The sequence below is a fragment of the Aricia agestis genome, chromosome 3, assembly GCF_905147365.1.
Source record: "Aricia agestis chromosome 3, ilAriAges1.1, whole genome shotgun sequence".
Lineage (NCBI taxonomy): Eukaryota > Metazoa > Arthropoda > Insecta > Lepidoptera > Lycaenidae > Aricia > Aricia agestis.
Genome location: NC_056408.1, coordinates 23,696,638 through 23,718,775, shown reverse-complemented (window position 1 = coordinate 23,718,775; position 22,138 = coordinate 23,696,638). Strand labels below are relative to the sequence as shown.

At 38.9% G+C, this 22,138-nt stretch overlaps 1 protein-coding gene across 1 annotated transcript; it reads left to right on the top strand.

Annotated features, from left to right (window-relative positions):
- Window positions 1-3,854: 3,854 nt before the first annotated feature.
- Window positions 3,855-13,084, top strand: LOC121725445 (zinc finger protein 334-like). Its single transcript, XM_042112436.1, has 8 exons — window positions 3,855-4,140; window positions 4,455-4,730; window positions 5,078-5,203; window positions 9,159-9,284; window positions 9,623-9,745; window positions 10,534-10,662; window positions 12,107-12,289; window positions 12,830-13,084. The coding sequence occupies exons 1-7, from the start codon at window positions 3,913-3,915 to the stop codon at window positions 12,179-12,181; spliced, it is 1,083 nt and encodes a 360-aa protein (XP_041968370.1). The 5' UTR covers window positions 3,855-3,912; the 3' UTR covers window positions 12,182-12,289; window positions 12,830-13,084.
- Window positions 13,085-22,138: the final 9,054 nt, after the last annotated feature.

Below are 22,138 nucleotides of genomic sequence, written 5' to 3'. Positions count from 1 at the left end.
CCGAAGCTTCGTGCTACGAGACGATACTATTGGACGATACACGCAGATCGTCCAATAGTATCGGTTTTAGCGCGAAGCATGGGCGCTTGCCCCATGCTTGCCCCACCCTGGGTTTGACCTACAAGGTGCCTATTTAAAAAATACTAACAACAATCATAAATCATAATATCCGTGAAAGTTACACAAAAAAAATCGACATCAGAAAAAGTGCGAACAAAACAAAAACTGTAGAGTTTAGATAAATAGTTGGCGGCGATTGGTATTGTTTGCTTGTTTTATTTGACAGTGCTGCTTGGTTTTTTCCATGAAGGTATAATACTATGTTTTTTCCATAATTAAAAAATTACCTTACTTACACACATCCGCTATGTCGTCACGTTTCTTAATTTCTCTCTAAATAAATTCTTTATTGAAAAATTGTTAAATAAATAATTAATCATAATCTAACAGCCTGCCAAACTGCATAGCGGTTTTCTGGCGAGCATTACGTCGCTATATTACATTTACATCATACCTAGTATTAAAAGGTAATAATTAATAATAATAATAATATCTACACTTCACACCACGTCAGTCTGGCCCCGTGCTAAGTACCTGAAGGACTTGTGTTACAGGTACCAGACAACGGAAATATATTTAATACTTTTATACTATACATATATTTAAGATTTTTATTATATCATACACATATTTAATACACATCCAGACCCGGGAACATTGAAAACTTTTTGTTCCGTCGGCGGGATTCGAACCCGCGACCCCAAGGCGCTCACCACTGAGCCACAGAGGTCGAATAATTAACATTTAACATGGGCGTAGCGAGGTACTGACAGGTTTTTTTTAAACTATACATAAATAATATTATATTATGACTACGTTTTATAATAAGCTTAACTATAAAAATTAAGAAAACTAATTTTTGACATTTGTCTGCAATACAATATTTTTACAACTAAAAATAAGTATTTTTTTATTCTTTATAAACACCTAGCTTATGAAATACTGATTTGCCCCCCCCCCCTGGCCCAGAACCTGGGTAATTTGCCCCCCCCTGGCACCAGAACCTGGGTAATTTTTTCGTGAGACCGATATTGAAATTTTTCAAATATCGATATATCGATATTTTCTTTCAATTTCGACATCCCTATAATACGACACTTTGACAGTTTATGTACCTCGGAGAACCGGAACATAAAATGGCGGACCGGCCACAGTATTTTGATTTGGTAGAGTCTGGCTAGCGAAAGATAGACTGGAAAAAGGCGGCAAATTCAAAAGATCTACGTATGGCAACCTTGTCTATAGTCGGAATTATAGTTTTGATACTTGATTATTTATGACAATAATATTATATTTTAGTTTGGATGACTCATTTCAAGAATAAGTTTATTGTTGTTGTTTACTTATATTTTGCAATACATTTCATTGTGTTTTGTTTTTGACGAAAACTCTTGCATGTTTTTGTCGGAGTATTAAAACTTCTTCTTTAATACTTACCGTACATCATGAAATATAATATTACAAAATATAATTTAACCAAACAATTATCTTCATTTTCTTAAACTAAATTGTCACTACTGTTTCTAAGTTTAAATATAATTTAATTTATTTAAATGTTAAATAATTTCCTATAATATTATATTATTACTCGCAAGCATCATAGATTGTATTAATTATACTCAAATATGTTTATTAAATACATACTTGTGTACATGCCTGAAACTAATAACTCCCCCTTGCAAGTTGATTAAAAACCAAGGATTAAGGGGTGATGAAAAAACAACACAGGAAATCAAAGGTTGCGGAATTTTTTTTTCGCATTTTATATAAACATTCGAAAGGTTGTTTAAATAAAATGCGTGTCATCCTTTTCAAATCAATCTCAGAAAAAAAGGATGACAGTGACACTACGATGTTGCCAGTTTTTAATTTCTTCACTTTCTTGATTGACTATAGGTCCGACCTACTCGGTCATAACAAAGGAGTCTGGATCATCTTTTGCTTTGGAGATCCACGACGATAGTTTTGGATCTTGCTCCCGCGCTCTATACGCTCTTTCATATTTTCGCTTTATCACCATACCACCACACCAGTTGTTACAGTCGGGGCAATTTAATAGGCCACATTTGACATCTGTCAGAATAATCTCCATAGTGAGGTAAGCTGCTTAAAAACATCGACCAAAACGAATAAATCGATACGGACTTGAAATAAAATATTTGAATTTTATATGTTATTTATAAAACCAAAAACGAATTCCTGTCCTATTATTACTTTTTCTTTTGTAAATTCAAGGAGCAAAATAAGACAAGTACATAATTTACTAGAAAAATTGCATTTATTCACTTGAAATATCAAAACTGTAAAATTTTGTATTATCATTATTGATTTCACATGAATATGTGTTACTTTTCACAACGTGGTTATGAATTTATGGGGATATATCGTTACAACTAATCAATGCATCTGATTCTACTTATTTGCTTTCGATTTTTAGAGTAACATCCCTAGAGTTTAAAAAGAAAAAAGGTCAGCTGACGTAACATTGTACCGACGTTCAGTTCTTTAAATCATAATTTGTTTTTTATGTTAAAAATTGTTTATCAGTGAAAATAAATAGTAAAAGAACTCGTATTGGTTATGTTTATAATAAATATGTAATCGTTATTAGAAAAAGTGAATAAATTGTGCAGTAATAACAATGACAAAATATTTATTTTTTTATGGCGTCGTTACAAGGCTACCAGGCTCAATTTTGTTGAACTGTCAAATGTGGCCTATTAAATTGCCCCGACTATAGTATAATGCCACCACCAGATAGTTGTTAGTATAAAGCCACCACCAATAATAACTATCACCCACGATAGCAGTTACCACACAAGAGAAGTACAGTTCGACAAGGCTGTTTATGAACGTGGCGAGAAAAGGAACTAACGCTTAGATATCATATGTAAAAACGTAATTTTTGACAGTTCTCCTTTACCAGCAGCGCCCATTGACATAATTGACATAATATTCATTTAAAGCCTTGTCGAACTGTACAGGGAAATACTCCGTAACTCGTAAGTATTTAGGTTTTTTTTTTCTTGACACAATTTTGCGTATGTTGTGCCACAGACGAGTAAAAGGTAAGGAACTAGCGGAAGGAATAATAGGAACGAAATTTGGATTAAGTTAAACATGGTTAAACTATGCTAAACAAATGCCGCAAATGTGATTAATTTTAAATTTAAAATTTGGCTCAATCATCTTCAACGTATTAAATTTAAAATGCAAGATAGTACAACTCGGGCGAGTTAACTTGACACCTGGTTTAAATTTTACCCCTCCCTCGCTTCCCCGCGCAGCACCCCGCTCTCGTCGTACGCGTCCAGTAGCGTTAGCATATTATATCTGTTACCGTTACACGTGTGTTATTGAGTTTGCGTTTCGGAGTTATTTGTTAGTAGTTAATGGTTATTGTTTTTGGATTTTTGTTGAGTTTTGTTGTGTTATTTGTTAGTTGTTACGTTTGAACGTTAAATTTGTTAAGTTTTTGTTATTCGTATTAACGTTTGAACATTGCCGTGCGTCTGTGGTATGAATTAGCTACTCACGGAATATATTAATATGAAGCTAGATACAAATTATCGGACGCATCCATAAACCTCGTATTCCTGCTGGGGAACCCTTGGGCGAGTCCAACTCGTACTTGGTTAATACTGTGGTTAGTGTAGCCCTATAAAAATAACTAGTTCCGGTAACGTAATTTTTTTTTTGAAATAACTTAAAATAAAAAAACTTTTTTTGCACTCAGTACTTAAGAGAAACGTCAATTGAACCAGGTGTCATGTTAATTCGCCCGAGTTGTACGTGAGGTATTACTAGCCTTTGGAATAAGTTTTTTAGTGGAGAGGAGAGCATGCTTATAAAATGTTGCCGCTTTTCTTTATGATGAACGGAATTTCATTGAAGCGTCGTTCATATAAAAGTGGGAAAGCAATTCGAAACAAACTCTACGAGGATAATAATTGTAAATTGGACCGCACAGTTCAGCGCTGCAGGACTTGTCTCGGGACTACAAACTTACAGAACATATTCTCCGGTAAAGGACTTGAGCTGAAACGATCCAACGAGTTTTACACAATATGCGGCCTAGACGCAAGTATTGTTTATTTCGAATTATGGCTATTGTATTTCATATTATATTGTCCATACTTTTTGTAACTAACCTGGGATACTAGGTCTAAATGTTTAATTGGTGCATTCTTCTATTACTATTCACAAACTTCATCATGTGTGAAAAACCGGGCTGTTATTATAGATCTTTGTGTATCTTGTTTACTATATTGAATCAGTTATAGTTTAGCATTACAGTGGGACCAACATTCACACGATCATTATTGATCCTTTTATTATAGTAAGTATATTTTATTATACTTACTCTGTTTTATAGAAAACAATACTTGTTACAGGTAAAACCAGATGATGGGTTGCCACAAAAGATCTGTAATCAGTGCTCACAGGCCCTAGAACAGGCCATTAAATTTAGAAAAACTAGCAGAAAATCAGAGAAGTTATTAGTTAATGGACATAGAAGAAAAGAATTTTTTTTTGATAAAGTAAAAAAGCCTAAAACAGAAAAAGTAGAAATTGAACTGGAACCTTCCTATGATGATTACCACGATGCCCTTGAAGGCGAGTTCTATGATCGCAGGGACGAGGAAGAAATGGCACAAAACGAGCCAGAGGTACAATATTATGTTATGTAATACAATATACAATATTAATTAGCTACTAAGTAAATCATGCAGGACTATGGCATCCATTAATTGTGTGAGGCATTTTTTGATTCCCTTTCTCCCCTTGGTGAGATTTTGTAAGGTTTTTCCCAGATTTAGCTGGTTCCCTACCTACTCCCACTAAGTGAGATTTGGAAAGATTTAGCTTGCCCCCCCTCCCCCCTAGAACAGCTCACATAATGAATGGACACCTCCTTTATACAATGCAAGGTAATACAAGTAGCATTTTAATGGACATCTTTTGTCTCAAAGAATACCTGTTATTGGTAAAATACAATAAAGAAAAATAATTTCAGGTTCGGAGGAAGCCAGAGAAAGGCAAGGTGTCACAGTACCAATGCAACAAGTGCAATAAAGATTTTAAGATGAAGGCAACATACAAGGCCCACATGCGCTACCACACCAACTACTGCGTGTGTGAGGTGAGCATTGATTGAGATCCTGGAACTCCCTTATTTGTTTGATAATGGTCCTTTAATTCTATGTATATGTTGCATAGAGTTTATGATGGACAGTGTACACAGTAGCTACGACATAATATATTATGTTGTATAGGTTTCTGTGATATAATTATTGACAGTCAGTAATAATTGTGTCGTAGTATTGTAATAAATCCATACTATCCATACTAATATTATAAATGCGAAAGTATCTCTGTCTGTCTGTCTGTCTGTCTTCCTTTCATTCCAAAACTACTGAACCGATTGCAATGAAATTTTGTACACATCTATTCTAGAGCCTGAGAAAGGACATAGGCTACATTTTGATGAGGGAAATTGTATTATTTCCATGAAAATATCGATGAAAATTAATTCGCATTGTAGTTCTTATATGTGACAGCAGATGTCGTTTTTAATGCCGATGGCTCCGTAGCTCAGTTGGTCAAGCATGGGTTAAGCGCGTGGTCAGCGCTCATCCCGGGGGTCCTGGGTTCGAGTCCCGCCGACGGAACAAAAAGTTTTCAATGTTCCTGGGTCTTGGATCTGTATTATCATAATAATATTTCAAAAATCTTAAATATATTTTATGTATAATACTAGCGACCCGCCCCGGCTTCGCACGGGTAAAAATATATAGCCTATGTCACTCACTGAATAAATTATTAAAATCGGTTTAGTAGTTTTTAATCTATACTAATATTATAAAGAGGTAAACTGTGTTTGTTTACTCATAGATCTACTACCACTACTAGACTAAGAGCTGGCGACCAAATCGGTCGTGTGGCTTCAGCTGTGTTAAAACTCCGTTAGCTACTTCCCTGAACAACCCTTTCTGATAATCTGCGTGCTGGCTGGCCGTGGCCCGTGGGCGGTGGGTGTGGGCGTAGTGCGGTGGGGGAAAAAAAAATTTTGGTTCAGCTTTATTAAAACTCCGTTAGCTACTTCCCTGAACAACCATTTCTGATAATCTGTGTGCTGGCAGGCCGTGGGCAATGGGTGTGGGAGTGGTGGGGTGGGTTAATGAAAAATTAATGAAAAAAATGTTTTTTTTTTTTTTTTTATGAACCAAGGGGGCAAACGAGCAAACGGGTCACTTGATGGAAAGCAACTTCCGTCGCCCATGGACACTCGCAGCATCAGAAGAGCTGCATGTGCGTTGCCGACCTTTTAAGAGGGAATAGGGTAATAGGGGAGGGTAGGGGAGGGTAGGGAAGGGAAGGGAATAGGGGAGGGTAGGAAAGGGAATAGGGTAGGGGATTGGGCCTCCGGTAAACTCACTCACTCGGCGAAACATAGCGCAAGCGCTGTTTCACGCCGGTTTTCTGTGAGAACGTGGTATTTATCCGGTCGAGCCGGCCCATTCGTGCCGAAGCATGGCTCTCCCACGTGTTCAGCAATTTTGATTTTTTTCGTCTGTCCGTCTGCCCGTCTGTCCGCTGTTTCTCTAGGACCGCTATAGATAGACTTCTGATCACAGATTATGTATGTCTGTTGCCGCTATAAGACCAATACTAAAAATAAAATAAAATTAATATCAAAGGGGGGCCCCATATAATAAACGTGAATTTTTTGGCTTTTTTGGCCTTTTTTGCTCGTAATCAATATTGGTAACAGCTAGGTAATAGGTATAGTAAAAAGTGGCAACATCGTCGTGTCATCCCTTTCAAATTAATCTAAGAAAAAAGGGATGACACTACGATGTTGCCACTTTTTAATTTCTTCACTTTCTTGACAGACTGTACTTACTTAATTTTTTTACACAATCCTTAATTATATTTGTATCTTAATAATTAATAACAAAATTAAAATAAAGTTTATATTTAAGGGGAGCTCCCATACAAAAAGCACAATTTTTTGTCTACTTTCGGTCTATACCAGTACGGAACCCTACGTGCGTGAGTCCGTCTCGAACTTGGCCGATTATTCATTATTATTTATTATCCATGTGAAAAAATTATAAATTTACATTAATTTATCATCGCAAACACTATTAAGTCGCTGAAACTACATTTTTCCCAATTTTTACCCAACCCTACTACTCCCACACCCACCGCCCACGACCTGCCAGCACGTAGATTATCAGACATGGTTGTTTAGGGAAGTAGGTAGTTAATGGAGTTTTAATACAGCTGAAGCTACATGACTGAGTTGGTCGTCAGCTCTCCGTCGATACTACTGATAGATATATTATTACTACTCAATAGTCAATAGTTCAATACTCATAGATTTAAACTCCGCTCCCGCGAGCGCACCCCCGCCTTGGTATCGCCCACTTCGAAACGGGCGTAAATCGCAATATTTTAATTTCGCCATAACTTCTAAACCAAACGTCCAATTTTAATCATTCAATAACCAAATATTGTCTACATAAACTGTACTTAGTGATGAAATTATTTATTTTGATAAGGGTTATTAGCATGAGTAAAATAAATGCGTTTAAATGTAGTCCAAAAGAAATCAAGATTTTTTAATATAAAAATGGTTGTTGTGCCTCAGTTGACATAGATAGGTATAGTGTGTCGCGGACATTTTTGTAGATATTTATAAGATCTACATTTACTTAGAACATTGCATGGTTCTATCTTTTATAGTTTAGGCAGCGTACGCAAACTAAGTAAATTTTCTGGTTGTTTCGGAAAAACTGAAATATCTTACGGGACCCTATATTTTCCAAAATAAAAAGTAGCCTATGTTACTCGTAAATAATGTAGCTTTCGAATGGTGAAAGAATTTTTAAAATCGGTCCAGTACTTTTTGAGCCTATTCATTACAATTAAACAAACAAACAAACAAAGTTTACCTCTTTATAATATTAGTATAGATTATAAAAATATTAAAATATACATATATTTCCGTTGTCTGGCACCTGTAAGCTGTTGTGACTGTCCTGTAGGCACTTAGCACGGAGTCAGACTGACGTCGTGTGAAATGTCCATAAATATTATTATTATTATTATTCATTCGTAATATTAATAACATTGTTTAAACATGCTCATACCCAGTATTATAGTAATCTGTGCTCATACCTATCCGACATACCGTACAATGTTTAATACGGATAGATGTATAAGAATTTTTATGCAATTTTAATTTTTACTAAATGTACTTGACGTTTAATATATTATTACATGAAACATTTAATAAAAATTAAAATTACACAAAAATAGTAATCTATACTAATATTGTAAATGCGAAAGTACCTTTGTCTGTCTGTCTGTCTGTCTCGCTTTCACGCCAAAACTTCTGAACCGATTATAATGAAATTTTGTACACAGATAGTCTAAAGCCTGAGAAAGGACATGCTACTTTTTTACTGAAAAAAGGGGTTGTAAGGGGGTGAAAATGCGTAAATTTGTTCAAATTAAGTTTGTTCCAAAACTCATAACAGATGGCGCCAAGAGTCGTCTAGATCGCGCTATCGCTCATATATATTTCTATAAGAGGTGGTACCTTGTTGAACTACATTTTCGATTATTTCGATTGTTATACACGATATTAATTAATAACTCACCTACCAACTTAGATAATTATCAGAAACAACAGCGCCAAAACTACTGAACCGATTGTAATGAAATTTTGTAAACAGATAGTCTAAAGCATGAGAAAGGACATAGGCTCCTTTTTTTACTGGAAAAACGGTTTGTAAGGGGGTGAAAATGCGTAAAATTGTTCAAATTAAGTAAAATTTGGTATAAAAAAGTTTAATTAAAAAAAAATATTATGTGCACACTACACGGCTGTTTTGGGTATTTTGATTTAAGGGGTATCAGGGTTTTAAAAAGTTTTTGACACCAATTTTGTTGACACCGTGCGCTATAAACTGCAGTCTACGCGGACGAAGTCGCGGGCAACAGCTAGTATTCTATACATTAAAAGTTAAGCTACACTTTTTTATGTTTCAAGCTAGCGTTAGATTTACAAAACATTTTGCTTACAGGCCTGCGGAAAACGATGCAGAAACCACTATCAACTGCAGGAGCACAAACGGGCAAAACATGATCTGGGCAAAATACACAAGTGCACCTACTGCGAGTACAGCTCAGCAACTAAAGAAGCACTCACTGTAAGTTGATAGTCATTCCATCGGGAATATTATGTGTCATGGTGTATTTATTTTATAATATGTTGCTCTTTAACATACTGCTAAAATTAATAATGAGAGTGTGTCTATTTGTTACATAAGAGGTAACAGATACAACTCTGATTTGATTTTATAAGTTTGGTGCCACCCTTTGAGCACGTTTTCTATTTTGAGGATAACTATATGATATCAATTATCAAAACTTTAATATAGTGTCACAAACTAAAAATTATTTTGTTGCATACTCATGTCTGGCTTCTGGCCGTGTATCCATCTGGAATCTGGATAGGGCAAGTCCATTGTATTCTCGTGTGTTGCAGATCCACGAGCGGCGTCACACCGGCGAGCGGCCGTACGTGTGCGACCACTGCGGCGCCACCTTCCACCGCCGCTCCAACCTCGTGCAGCACATCGCCATACACAACCCCGACAACAACTTCCAGGTACTGCACTCACAGACAAACCCCCAAGAAATAAAAACATAGAAAAAAGGAACTCGGAACGCTGTGTTTCGCCGAGTGAGTGAGTTTACCGGAGGCCCAATCCCCTACCCTATTTCCTTCCCATCCCATCCTTACCCTCCCCTATTACCCTATTCCCTCTTAAAAGGCCGGCAACGCACCTGCAGCTCTTCTGATGCTGCGAGTGTCCATGGGCGACGGAAGTTGCTTTCCATCAGGTGACCCGTTTGCTCGCATGCAGCATTAGCGCGCCTCGGTCGTCGTGAATCGTGGTGTAAGTGAGTGAACCTGAATTTTATTGACTTCCGTTTACCCGAACTGTCACCTAAAAATGTATCTCTGAAGTAGTATCTGTAAAGTAAATAAGTAAAGTAGTTTATCAACAATGATGATTCTCTTTCATATTATGTGTTTGATGTTTTTAACCTACGGGCTACGAATAATAAAAACTATTTAAAACTATCAAAACTATTTAACTACATGTTTTATTATTCGTACTTTTAAACAAACACATTTTGCACCGAATCTGTTTTTCGTCAAATATTCAAAAGACTACTTGACCTATATTAAATTCCATTGAACAAATGCATATTTCTAGTAAAACTTGGCCTAGGAAACCGTATTTCACCCTTATCATCAAATAAAAGCTTATGATTGATAAATAAAGTCGATTTGAAAATATGATTTTATATTTTTCAATTTGTACTGACGAAAACTCCCCTAACGCCTCTACTGAGCGCAGCGATTATAACATGATCCCCCGTTTCCAGTGCGACATGTGCCCGAAGCGGCTGAAGTCGCGCAAGTTCCTGCAGATCCACAAGCATAACGCGCACACCGGCCGCCGCTACGGCTACCTGTGCGGCGCCTGCGGACACCGCTTCGACAAACCCAACAAGGTTGGATTTTATACAGGTTTCATTGTCAAGGTCAATGTGGTACTACCCACCGGTTGAGAAGACGGTGACCGGTTGCAAGAAGTTTGTGTTGTGTACGGCGGAAATTTTCTATTTTCTTCATTTTTGAATAGGCATTAGTATAATGAATGCGAGAGTAGAACAACCGTGTGTCAATTCGCAATAGTTTTGATGCTACGAGCTACCAAAATTTAGCGATTTTTTGCGGCCCGGAAGCGAAAAATCCATATTTCTCCAAAATGTTTACGTAGTAATAAATAAAATTTTGTATTCCATCTGAAAGTCTATTAAATAAGGTATATTTCAAGATATTTTCCTGATCCGCTGATTCGATATTTTACCTACAATAAAATAATTTTCATTTTTGGGTTTTTATTTTTTTTATCCAAAACCTAATGAATTGCGCAATCGGAAATATCGACAAATTAAAGGTATACAAGCATTCTATACACACAAAAAAAAATCACCCGTGTGATCCGTTTACTATTGGAGATATTTGATCGTGAAATCCCAAGCTAGGGCTGCCACCATACGTCTTTCAATGGATGGCTGTCAATAATGCAATAGAAATAGTTACATAATACATTAACATGTATAGTATGAATGTTATATACGCTTTTATTGAGTATAATTTGAAATTATAAAAAGTCTTAGAAAAAACATATAACCTCCTCTTTTTTTAGAAGTCGGTAAAAAAATCGGATGTCAGTTCGTAATACTTCAAACAATTAATATTATTTCTAGTATTTATTTAAAAAAATCAAGGTAAGGATGGTCACGCGAAAACGAAAAGATTACAAATAATACAACGTAGCCTCGTTTGATGACCCTTTTGACAATTAAGTTTGTAAATTGAATAAATTAATTTAGAACTGTTAGTAAACGGATCTCACGGGTGATTTTTCTTGTGTGTAATAGAATGCTTGTATACCTTTAATTTATTGATATTTCCGATTGCGCATTTTTTTTGGGTTTGGATTGAAAAAAAAAACCTAAAAATGAAAATTATTTTATTGTAGGTAAAATATCGACACAGCGGATCAGGAAAAAAGCTTGAAATATACCCTACTTAATAGGCTTTAAGGTGGAATACAAAATTTTATTTATTATGTAAAAGTTTTGGAGAAATATGGATTTTTCCCTTCCGGGCCGTATTTAATTTTGGTAGCTCGTAACATCAAAACTATTGCGAATTGACACACGGGTGTTCTACTCTCGTATTCATTATACTAATGTCCATTCAAAATTGAAAAAAATAGAAAATTTCCGATTTTTCGTCTCCTCCGTACACTGTGCTTTGGTTCGAATCACTTAAACATTACGACCGCTAAACTTTACAGAAAACTATAATCTTACACATTTTACCTAAATAATAATAAAAAACATATAAAAAAATATATCTTATATTTTTTAAATAATAATGAAGGTGCGTGCACACGCCCGCCGCGTCCACGCGCTGCCCGACGAGCGCCAGCCGCCCGTCGTGCGCGTTCAGCTGTAGACCACGCCCCCCCGCGCCCCGCATGCGCCCCACGCCCCGCCCGCCACGAGCACTGACCTACACGATACATCGCGACATTACATGCGGGGACATAATATACAATACCAGGTACTATCCGTCTTTCATGTCATCATGAAACGCGAAACGTGGTCACTTTCGAGTTTTTGACTAACCAAATATTATCTTAATAATAATTATCTAGTGCAGTGTTCCGCAAAAGGTGTACCCCGGCCCGAGGCACATTAATGTACCATAGGGCTAGTGGTTTGTGTGCCTCAAAAAATTACGTTCTACCTGCATATTCTTAGTTTATAAGAACCAATAAAAAGGCAACATCTCAGGACGATCGACGAAAGGAATGAGAATTGGAAACAGAGTACCCCCCACACGTACACGGGCGTACACGCTGATTAATTTGTGTGTACCTCTAAAATTTTTAATTTTTCTAGCTGTACCTTGAACAAAAAGTTTGCGCAACACTGATCTAGTGTGGAATTTTTTTTTGGGTCTGGTTTTCTAGAAATGGAATTAAATAATGGCTGCGCTAGCGCCAGGTAGTACGCGCCTATAACAGTTATCACTTATCAGTTATGACATTAACATGAAAAAAAAATTGCTAAATATAATATTATGTTTTTTTTATTTCAGATATAATTTTCCTACATACGTCGGCCCAGCTTCTTGAAAAGATTTGCAGAGACGTAAACATGAAATAACCAGAATTAATTATGTACTGTGAAACTACAACTGCTGTAAATATTTTTTATATTTATGTGTAAATAACTAATCTCGATCAGTAAAAAATATTTTAGCTTAAAATCTCAAAAACGATAGGCGAAATTGTAAATTACGTCTAAGTGTTATAATCTTATATCTTTAAACGAGCAATTTTTGTATATATATAATTGGAATCTCGGAGTCGGCTCCAACGATTTTCATGAAATTTAGTATATAGGGAGGGGGTTCCGGGGGCGATAAATCGATCTAGCTAGGAATCATTTTTAGAAAATGTCATTTTATTCGTGCTTTATCGAATACCGAGCAAAGCTCGGTCAAATAGCTAGTAATATTAATATACCATTCGCTACGCCGGTCGGTCGGCATTAGAAGGTCACTTCGGCGTATTCCGTATGTCGACGACACGACGTCGGTGGGGTCGTGGTTGCCACAGGAGGAGCAGTGGACTGTATCTCGAGGTTTGGGTTGGACTGTCTGCTGTGTAGTCCTCGTACGAGACGAAAGGTATCATCTCGCTCGACCTACGTATGCGTATATAAGTGGTTGGGGGTCAAAGATTCCCCTCTTAGGTCGGGATTTACTGGTGGAACGGTCTCGAATTCACGATGTGCTCCGCTTCTAGCAGCAGTGTGTGCAGCACCTCAACCGGGGGCGTCTTCTCTTGAAGCGTGATTCTTAGCGCTGTCTTTACGGACCTGACTAGTCTTTCCCAGGCGCCACCCGTGCCCGGGGCCCCGGCGGGGTATTGTTTTCCAGCTGATTTGCTTCTCAGAAGCGAAGGCTTTTAGCGCGTCGTCGTTTTCTCGAAGAGCTTCGATCACTTCTTTCTCGGCGCCCACGAATTTGGTTCCGTTGTCGCTATATATGATGGTCGGGGTGTCGCGGCGGGACATCGTTCGTTGCAGGCTCATGATCATGGAAGATGCAAATAGGGAAGGCACCAGCTCCAGATGTACGGCCCGAGTGGCGAGGCACGTGTAAAGTGCGCCCCACCGCTTCTCTTGTCTTCGCCCGACCGTGACATGCATGGGCCCAAAGTAGTCAACCGCCGTAGCTTTAAAGGGCGGCTGATTGTGGGTCAGTCTCTCTGCAGGTAAATCGCCCAGGGGAATTTTAGAGGAGGTTCGCCTGGTGGTTACCGTGGTTATAGACTGTGGTCTGCGTGCGTAATGCGTATAATGCACTAGCAGCCGGATAAATTCTTCCTTCGCCTGTAGGACGGGCAGATTGTATTCTTCTTTAATTCGGCTATCGAGGTTTAACTCCTTAATCCCCATAAGGCCCACTTGGGCCGCGCTAAATGTCAAGCGCCATTCCGTCAAGCACCATAAGGCCCAAGTGGGCCGCGCTCTTCATTCGATTATATTTCGTATTTAGCTGATTTAGAGACTACTTTTGTATGAAGAAGTTGGGTTAGTTACGATCTATGATACATTTGCCACATTCTGAATGCAAAATATTATACAATCTGTGGTCGACGAATATTTTTCAGTCATTTGAAAATCGTGAAATTTTTCGTGTGTGTTCTGCAGTGTTGTGTAATTTGTTTGAAATAATGGATTGATTTAACGAATGTAAGTAGTAAAATACCTAAATTTACTAATAATTAATTATTTTAGATAATCATTTGAAAGAAATACATCGTAAAAACTTTTAGGTTACACTCGAAAATTTGGTTTAGTTTTTGGTGATTTGGACGTGATTTGCTTCATATATTTGTAAATTAATTACGTAAAACGCTTATACAAGTTATTACACAATGTCTCTAAGACAATTTATATCAATATTATGCATTACGTTTCTAAACAATTGAGAACAAAAGTTCACAGATAACGGCTATTTTCTGCCGGCCGCGCCATTTTGAACTTTATTTATATAGCACTAATGACGAAGTTTGCTTGTGGGTTATACGAAACCGGTTTTTTTGGGTCGTAAATCACGGCTGTTTTTATAAACAATTCAAGATGTTTCGATGAGTTGTTGATACAAGGGTCTAATTTAGGGTTCCGTCGTGTAGATTTTAACAAAATATTGTTTAATTTGTAATCAAAGGGTCTGAAAAATAATTTCCAAAGTACATACTGTGAAAAGAATATTAAATCAGACTAAATACTATAATTATGATGGCTTGATAGATAGAAAATTTAACATAGCTGTTAATGTTTTTTACAGAAACATAAAATGTGGGTTGGATGTAAAAATATTATATTATTTGTAAAAAAGGGGCGGGGCCTGGCGCCATTTTTTTTTTGGATTTTGGATTTCTATTTTTGACAGATTTTTTCCGAGTATCCAGTGGTTAATATCCCGCTGCGGTCGACTTTTACAGCAAGCTTATGAAAGGGGGACCTCTTCGGTGGTCGCTGCCCAGCCTCTATTGTCTTTATATCGTCCGCGAATTAGATGTTCTGGCTCCTCTTGATGAGCAGCAATTCTGCTAGTCTGATATGGTTAGAAGAGATGTCCGTATTAACTTTTCTCTTGAGCGATTTGCCTCAGCTGAGAGCAGGACGGTAGCAGCAGCGAGTACCAGGCACTTATATTTTGAAAACCTTTCAATCTTAGGTAAATAATCGTTATTTACACGGTCTACGCAAACGTGAACCTGCTTAATGATTCTCTTCTCCCCTGAAGGGGTAGGGGAGTCGCTTTTCGCACGGCCATGTCGCGGGGTCGTCTAAAATGAAGCTAGGTCCCGTAAACGATTGAAAGCGATATGTTGCACGATTCGGGGTCGTCAATCTCGTTACTCCCTACCCCTTCCAGCTGTAGGAGCTGGCTGCGACCCCTGGGTGCTATGCTGTCCGCTACTGTACGCTCAACGAGGGTCAATGTTGAGCCCTCTTCCAGCAAGGCTTATGTAGCGGTGTGCCCACTGGGCCACTAACCACTACAGGCACAACTTTGAGGTAGGTGTTAGACGCGCGAACGTGATTTATTGAGATAATATTTCCGCTAGCGGGCGGCGCTGCTCTGCCGCTGCCGTGTAATAGTTTATTATGAGACGCTTCGCAACCGTTTACGCCGCACGGAATGTATTTACACTTAAAAGGTCGCTCGTGCGAGCTGTTTCTGGCATATAAAAAAAAAGCTTACTGTTTTTGGCTGCGTCCCATCTTTCTGACACGCTAAGCTTATTCAAATCCGCACAGTTAACGGTCGTATGGGAGCCTTAACACACGGGACATTTCTTATAGGAAGAGTTAGACGGCGCCTCCATCACGGAGCGTGGTGCCTCTGTTGCGGAGCGCGGCGTGCGATGTTTCGGCCTATATGGTTCTTTTTTGGCTGGAGCCTGGGGGTATATTCGGGGTTGCTACAGTTTTACGCGGCTCGTACGTGATTTCGCAGTCCTGTCTATCGCATGAGCTATCGTAACGCGACGATTTCGGCGCTCGCGTGCGAGTCGTGTTTACCGCGCGCGGTTTCATCTTGCCTATCTTTTCCTCCCTAGCCCTTTCTTATGCGAACATCGCGCCGCACTGATCCGCAATGATATTCAGAAATCTAGCCAGCAACTCTAGCTCTGGCGCTCCGGAGCGCTCCGACTGGAACTCGTACCATTTTAAATTTATCGACTATTCGACCTACTTACTCGGGAGAGTATAAATATTGCGGCTGATTAAGTGACTTTATGGCCGCTACCGTGTTCAATATTTTACATTATTTCGATTGTGTATTGTGTCGAGCTAGCGTACGGTCGTGCTCCACGTTACACACCCGCAAATATTATTTAATTACTATTTTCGCGAATCGCGCGGCACGTTGCCGCTGCACGTGACCATGGCGCTCGTAGCCAACGAGTTGCTGGCGTTTATCCAGCACGCCATCGACACCATGTACGAGGTCAGCATCATGCTGATCTGCAAGTCCTCCTTCACCAGTGAGGAGATTTGCAAGGGGAAGCAGCTGCTGTATGAGACGCTCGGCCAGAGCGCGAACATGCCGTCGCGACGAAGAGACGGAGTCAAAAGGAGCGTGCAGGACATCATCTCCCTGCTGAAGCAGACTGATCCAGATGAGGTACCGGCTTTTGTGGCTAAAGAGCTGCACAAGCTGCCGCCCGTCACGTTGGACCACGTCGACGTCGTCAGCCTACTGAAGGACATCAGGTTCCTGAAGGAGGAGCTGACCGAAGTTCGGGGTAGACAGCAGGCGTCGGAAGCTATCATTAGTGATCTACGTAATGAATTATCACAACTAAAAAGTAATAATTCATTATGTAGGTCACCAGCTGACGCCGCATTTGTCACTCATCGCCGAGGCGCACAAGCGATCACGTTTAGCCCGTCAGCATTATCGGACGGGTCAATGAACGCCGCCGCTGCTGCCCCCGCCCGCGCTCCCCTCCCGGTTGCGCCGACGCCGAGTCCACAGGCGACTCAGCAAAACTACGCGACTGTTGATGGTCGCCCCGCGCCTCCCCTGCGGGCGCATAAAAATGGGGAAAATGAGAGCCTTCGGAGAGTCGCAAGACTACGGGGAGCCGCAAGGCTACGAAGAGCCGCAAGGCTAAGTCTTCTCGACCTGGCAAGGACGAGAGCAGGAGGTGCGATGAGGAGGGCTTCATACTGGTGGAGAGAAGGAAGAAGAAGCCCGCCACCCGCAACCATCGCGGCACCGCGCCATATGTACCTGAGCTGCGTCTGCGGAGCGAGGTCCCCGCGACGCCCCTGTACATATCCCGCCTGCACTGGTCCATGGAGGTCGAAGACGTCGTGGACTACATCAGTAAGAAGACATCCCTCCACTTGAGGGTCGAGCGTCTGCAGTCTCGCCACAAGGTCAACTTCAGTTCATTTGTGGTGAGAGTACCGACGCATCTTCTCCCGACCTTTGAAGCGGAGGAATTCTGGCCGACTGATGTGGTTTACCGAAGGTTCCGGGGGAGACTCCGGAATGAAGCGCGAGTCACGTCGCCGTTAATTCGTGATAATGTGTAGTTGTTAAGTTTATATAATTTTTATGTATGTTAGTCATTAAGGTATATATTGTATGGGCCTACGTAGCCTGATTTAAATAAATAAATAAAAAAAAAAATTACTCGCGAAATTACTAACGTTGCGTCCATCTTCCGTCATGCGGGGCAAACGTTTTATGTTTTCAATCTTCGAGAGAATAAGTAATTCGGGCCTGCCGTATCGTCGTCCTAAGATCTAACGTGTCGATAATGTCGTACGGATCAGTAGCGCTAGCACGGCGACCAGCGGAAATACGGTATGGACAAACTGTGGAAATAAACCTAAGGTGCCGTTCCGATTTTTTTTCGTTCCGAAAAATTCAATTAAAATGCCACTTTATGACAGACTATAGTCACAAACTGTGGAGATAAACTTAAGGTGCCGTTCCGATCTTTTTTAGTTCCGAATAATTAAATTAAAAAGCCACTTTATGACAGACTATAGTTCTAAAAATTCAAATAATATCCTACATTATGACATATACTATAGTGTGTCATAAACTGGCATTTTAATTGAATTCTTCGGAACGAAAAAAGATCGGAACGGCACCTTAGGTTTATTTCCACAGTTTGTCCATACTTTCGCATTTCCGCTGGTCGCCGTGCTAGCGCTACAGATACCGTGAATAGCGAGGTCCTAATGGATTCGCGGGCCGCGCCTTTTAGGCTGGCCTCACACAGCCGGAATTTCATAATCGAAAATTCATATTATTAATCCAGAAAGACCGGAATACCATCCTGCATACAATATCAGTACGCTCCACGCACATTCTGATTTATTCAGATTATGAATTTCATAGAATGATCTGTACAAATATGAATTTCCGATTATGAAATTCCGGCTGTGTGAGGCCAGCCTTAACGCCTTTCTCAATCGAGCTACGTTTTGTATGTATGAAAACATTTCCGCGGTATCGTTAAACACGGATTTAAATGCCATCCACTCCGTGATAGTTCCGTCGAAGTGGGGCAACTCATGGATATATTTATTTAGGTGTCGCTTCCGACCTACTAGAATTGACCGCCTGAACTATCGCGTTGGCTAGCATCGTCAATCGTCATGTGACGAGTGACGTATGAGCCCGCGCAAATAGACAACACGGTCGAGAATGTAGAAAGTGCACCGGGCACTGTAGTTAACGTCCCCGGGGACAGAGCGAGCAGCAAAATATCCGTTGCAGGCCAAATTAGAATTTCATAACTCCGAGCTAGCACGAGCTAGGGTGGCGTCCGCAGCTGCCATGAGTCGATTGGAAATAGCTAGGAGAGTCCACCGACGCGGACCAGCTACCCAGAGTAGATAAAACCCGAGTAGAAGTCTGGATCTTGTAGCAATATTATGTTAGGCCGTCAACAAGCCCTCAAAACACGGGAAGAGACACGCGTCCGACCGAAAGAAACGAACAGCGCGTTATTTTATTTTAATTGTATTATTGAATATTAAAGTATGCATATAATTGAGGATTTTGTGAAAATTTCAAGTGTCTATATGTTGACATTATGGATTACGAGCCAAAAAGACCAAAAATATAACGTTTCTTGTATGGGAGCCCCCTTAAATATTAATTTTATTTTGTTTTTAGTATTTGTTATTATAGCGGCACCAGAAATACATAATCTGTGAAAATTTCAGAAGTCTAGCTATAGCGGCTTCTTGAATTACAGCCTGGAGACAGACAGACAGACGGACAGACAGATGGACAGACATCGAAGTCTCAGTAATAGGGTCCCGTTTTTACCCTTTGGGTACAGAACCCTAAAAAGTAAAATGTTTGCCTTACGGGAGTAATATGTTGAAAAATATGAATGTTAAAAGAAAAAGTTAGTAAATTTAATTTGGAAGAGAAAAGGTCTCTACAATTTTTTGCCTAACACTGATCATTCTCGAGATATCGAATTAAACGCGTTTCCATCGAAATGACCTTGAGAGACAGTAGAACCCCTCAAATTGGAATTTATGCTCAGAATACACCCCCCTATCGATCCTTAAAATCCCTGATTGGACTATAATATTATCTAATTTATTTTTTATTTTACTAATTTAATAAATTATCTATACTTATTATAAAACAAAGTCGCTTTTTTCCGTCATGTCCCTTTAATCTTTAAAACTACGCAACGGATTTTGATGATTCTTTCAGTGTTAGATAGCCCATTTATCGAGGATGGTTATAGGCTATATTTTATTACGCTAAGACTAATAGAAGCGAAGAAATAGAGGAAAATGTGGAAGAAACGGGGAAAATTATTTGAAAGGGCTAACGCTAAATCTCAGGAAGTACAGCGGAGCTAAAATGGTCGCTTTGAAGAATCATGATATGAATCATAATATGATTCATTTTTCTTAAATCGCAAAATGCAACTCTGCTTGCAATTCATTTCTGTATTTTTGTACTGATTTGACATTTGTCAGTTTGACAGTTTTGACAATTCATTTGCTGAATTGATTGAGAGGAATTGCTAAATGTGACCATTTTAGCCCCGCTGGTCCGATTTAAAAAAAATCTTTCAGTGTTAGATAGCCTATTTATTGAGGAAGGCTATAGCCTTCCTCCATAAATAGGCTATAGCCTATAGGCTTTATTTTATCACGCTAAGACTAATAGGAGAATGTGGAAAAAACGGGAGAAATTATTTGAAAGGGCTTATCTCGCGAACTACTGGAGCAATTTTTATGTTATTTGGCAGTAAGTAGACTACGTGAAGGATCATAGGCTATCGATTTATTTTTCAGTGGCTATATATTTCATACCCGTGCGACGCCGGGGCGGGTCGCTAGTTTTTAATAAATGTGTAAAAATTCTATAGTCTATAAGTATAAAATAGTCTTATATAAAATTAATGTATAATTAATAAGTTTCACACACCATTTTAATGGTAGAAACATAACATAAATAAGATAACATCGTTGTAAATATACTGCATTCTGTGAATAAATGATTTGATTTGATCTTGTTCTGGTGACGCGTCCCTTGTCCTTTTTTCCTCTATGTAACTAATTAATTAATATACTTTAATCCAAAAGTCCAGTTTCCACAGTGGGTTCGATTCCCGCGTTGGAAAAATATTAAGTATTTCCAAGTTTGGTTAAACATTGCAAAAACATCACCTGATTTTCTTATAAGAAAGAAGATGGCCGCGAGCCGCGAGCCTGGAGCATAGTAATCCAGTGTGAGTGATTCTCGTGAGTCGTGTGTCACCGACGTCGAGCGGAGTAAGTTCGCAAACTTAAGCCCGGCCGCACATTGTCCGAATTCTAATAAACAGTTGAATAAAGGGGGTGACAGACACGCGAGTAAGTACGCGGACTTATGGCTCGACGATCTTACTCGCCTGTGTGTCACCTAGCACCACCACCACCTTCGCACTTCGCGTACGGTAGGTACTTAAAGATTGCCGCGCAAATTCGCCGTCTTGGAATTATATTTTACACAGACTACTTTTAGGGATACTACGTATCAGACTGCCATCTGTCTTACATTTGGTGCAAGTGTTACGATTTCCGAGCGATACTGTCATTAATAGTCTTTTTTTTTTTGCCCTTGCTAGTGTGATGGTGTGGTGTGAGTGTGACTACTGGTACCTAATAAGTGCCAAAATCTTTGCAAAAATGTAGGGTACTTGGTATGCAAAAAAAAATGGCGAGCGGCCTACCCTCTTTGTACAAATAATGTAATAACCTTACATCTAATCCATATTTTATGATTGTGTGAAAAATATTATAATATATGTTAAATTTTCTATCTATCAAGCCATCATAATATAGTATTTAGTCAGATGTGATATTCGTCTCACCACTGTAAACTTTGAAATCTATGTTTCTAACTATTTCGCAACAAATATATTATTACATTATTATAATCTCAATAACACAGAGCTATACAAACTGTTTATGTAAACAATTCTTTGAAATAACTTAACTTGTTATCAATAAACAGATAAGAGATAAGAGTAATAAAAACCGGTTTTGGTATTATACACAAGCAAACTTCGTCCTTAGTGCAATACAAATAAAGTTCAAAATGGCCGCGGCCGGCAAAAAGCCGTTATAAATAGGTAATTTTTATCTTGATTATTTTACTAAAACGATACTATTATATACTATTACTAGGATCTAAATCGTTTTGTACACGATAATATACGCTTTTAACGTCAATTATTTACAAAAATATTAAACAAATCGCGTTCAAATCACATAAATAAAAACCAAATTTTCTCGTGTAAACTAGAAGTTATTACGATGTAAGTATTTCTTTCAA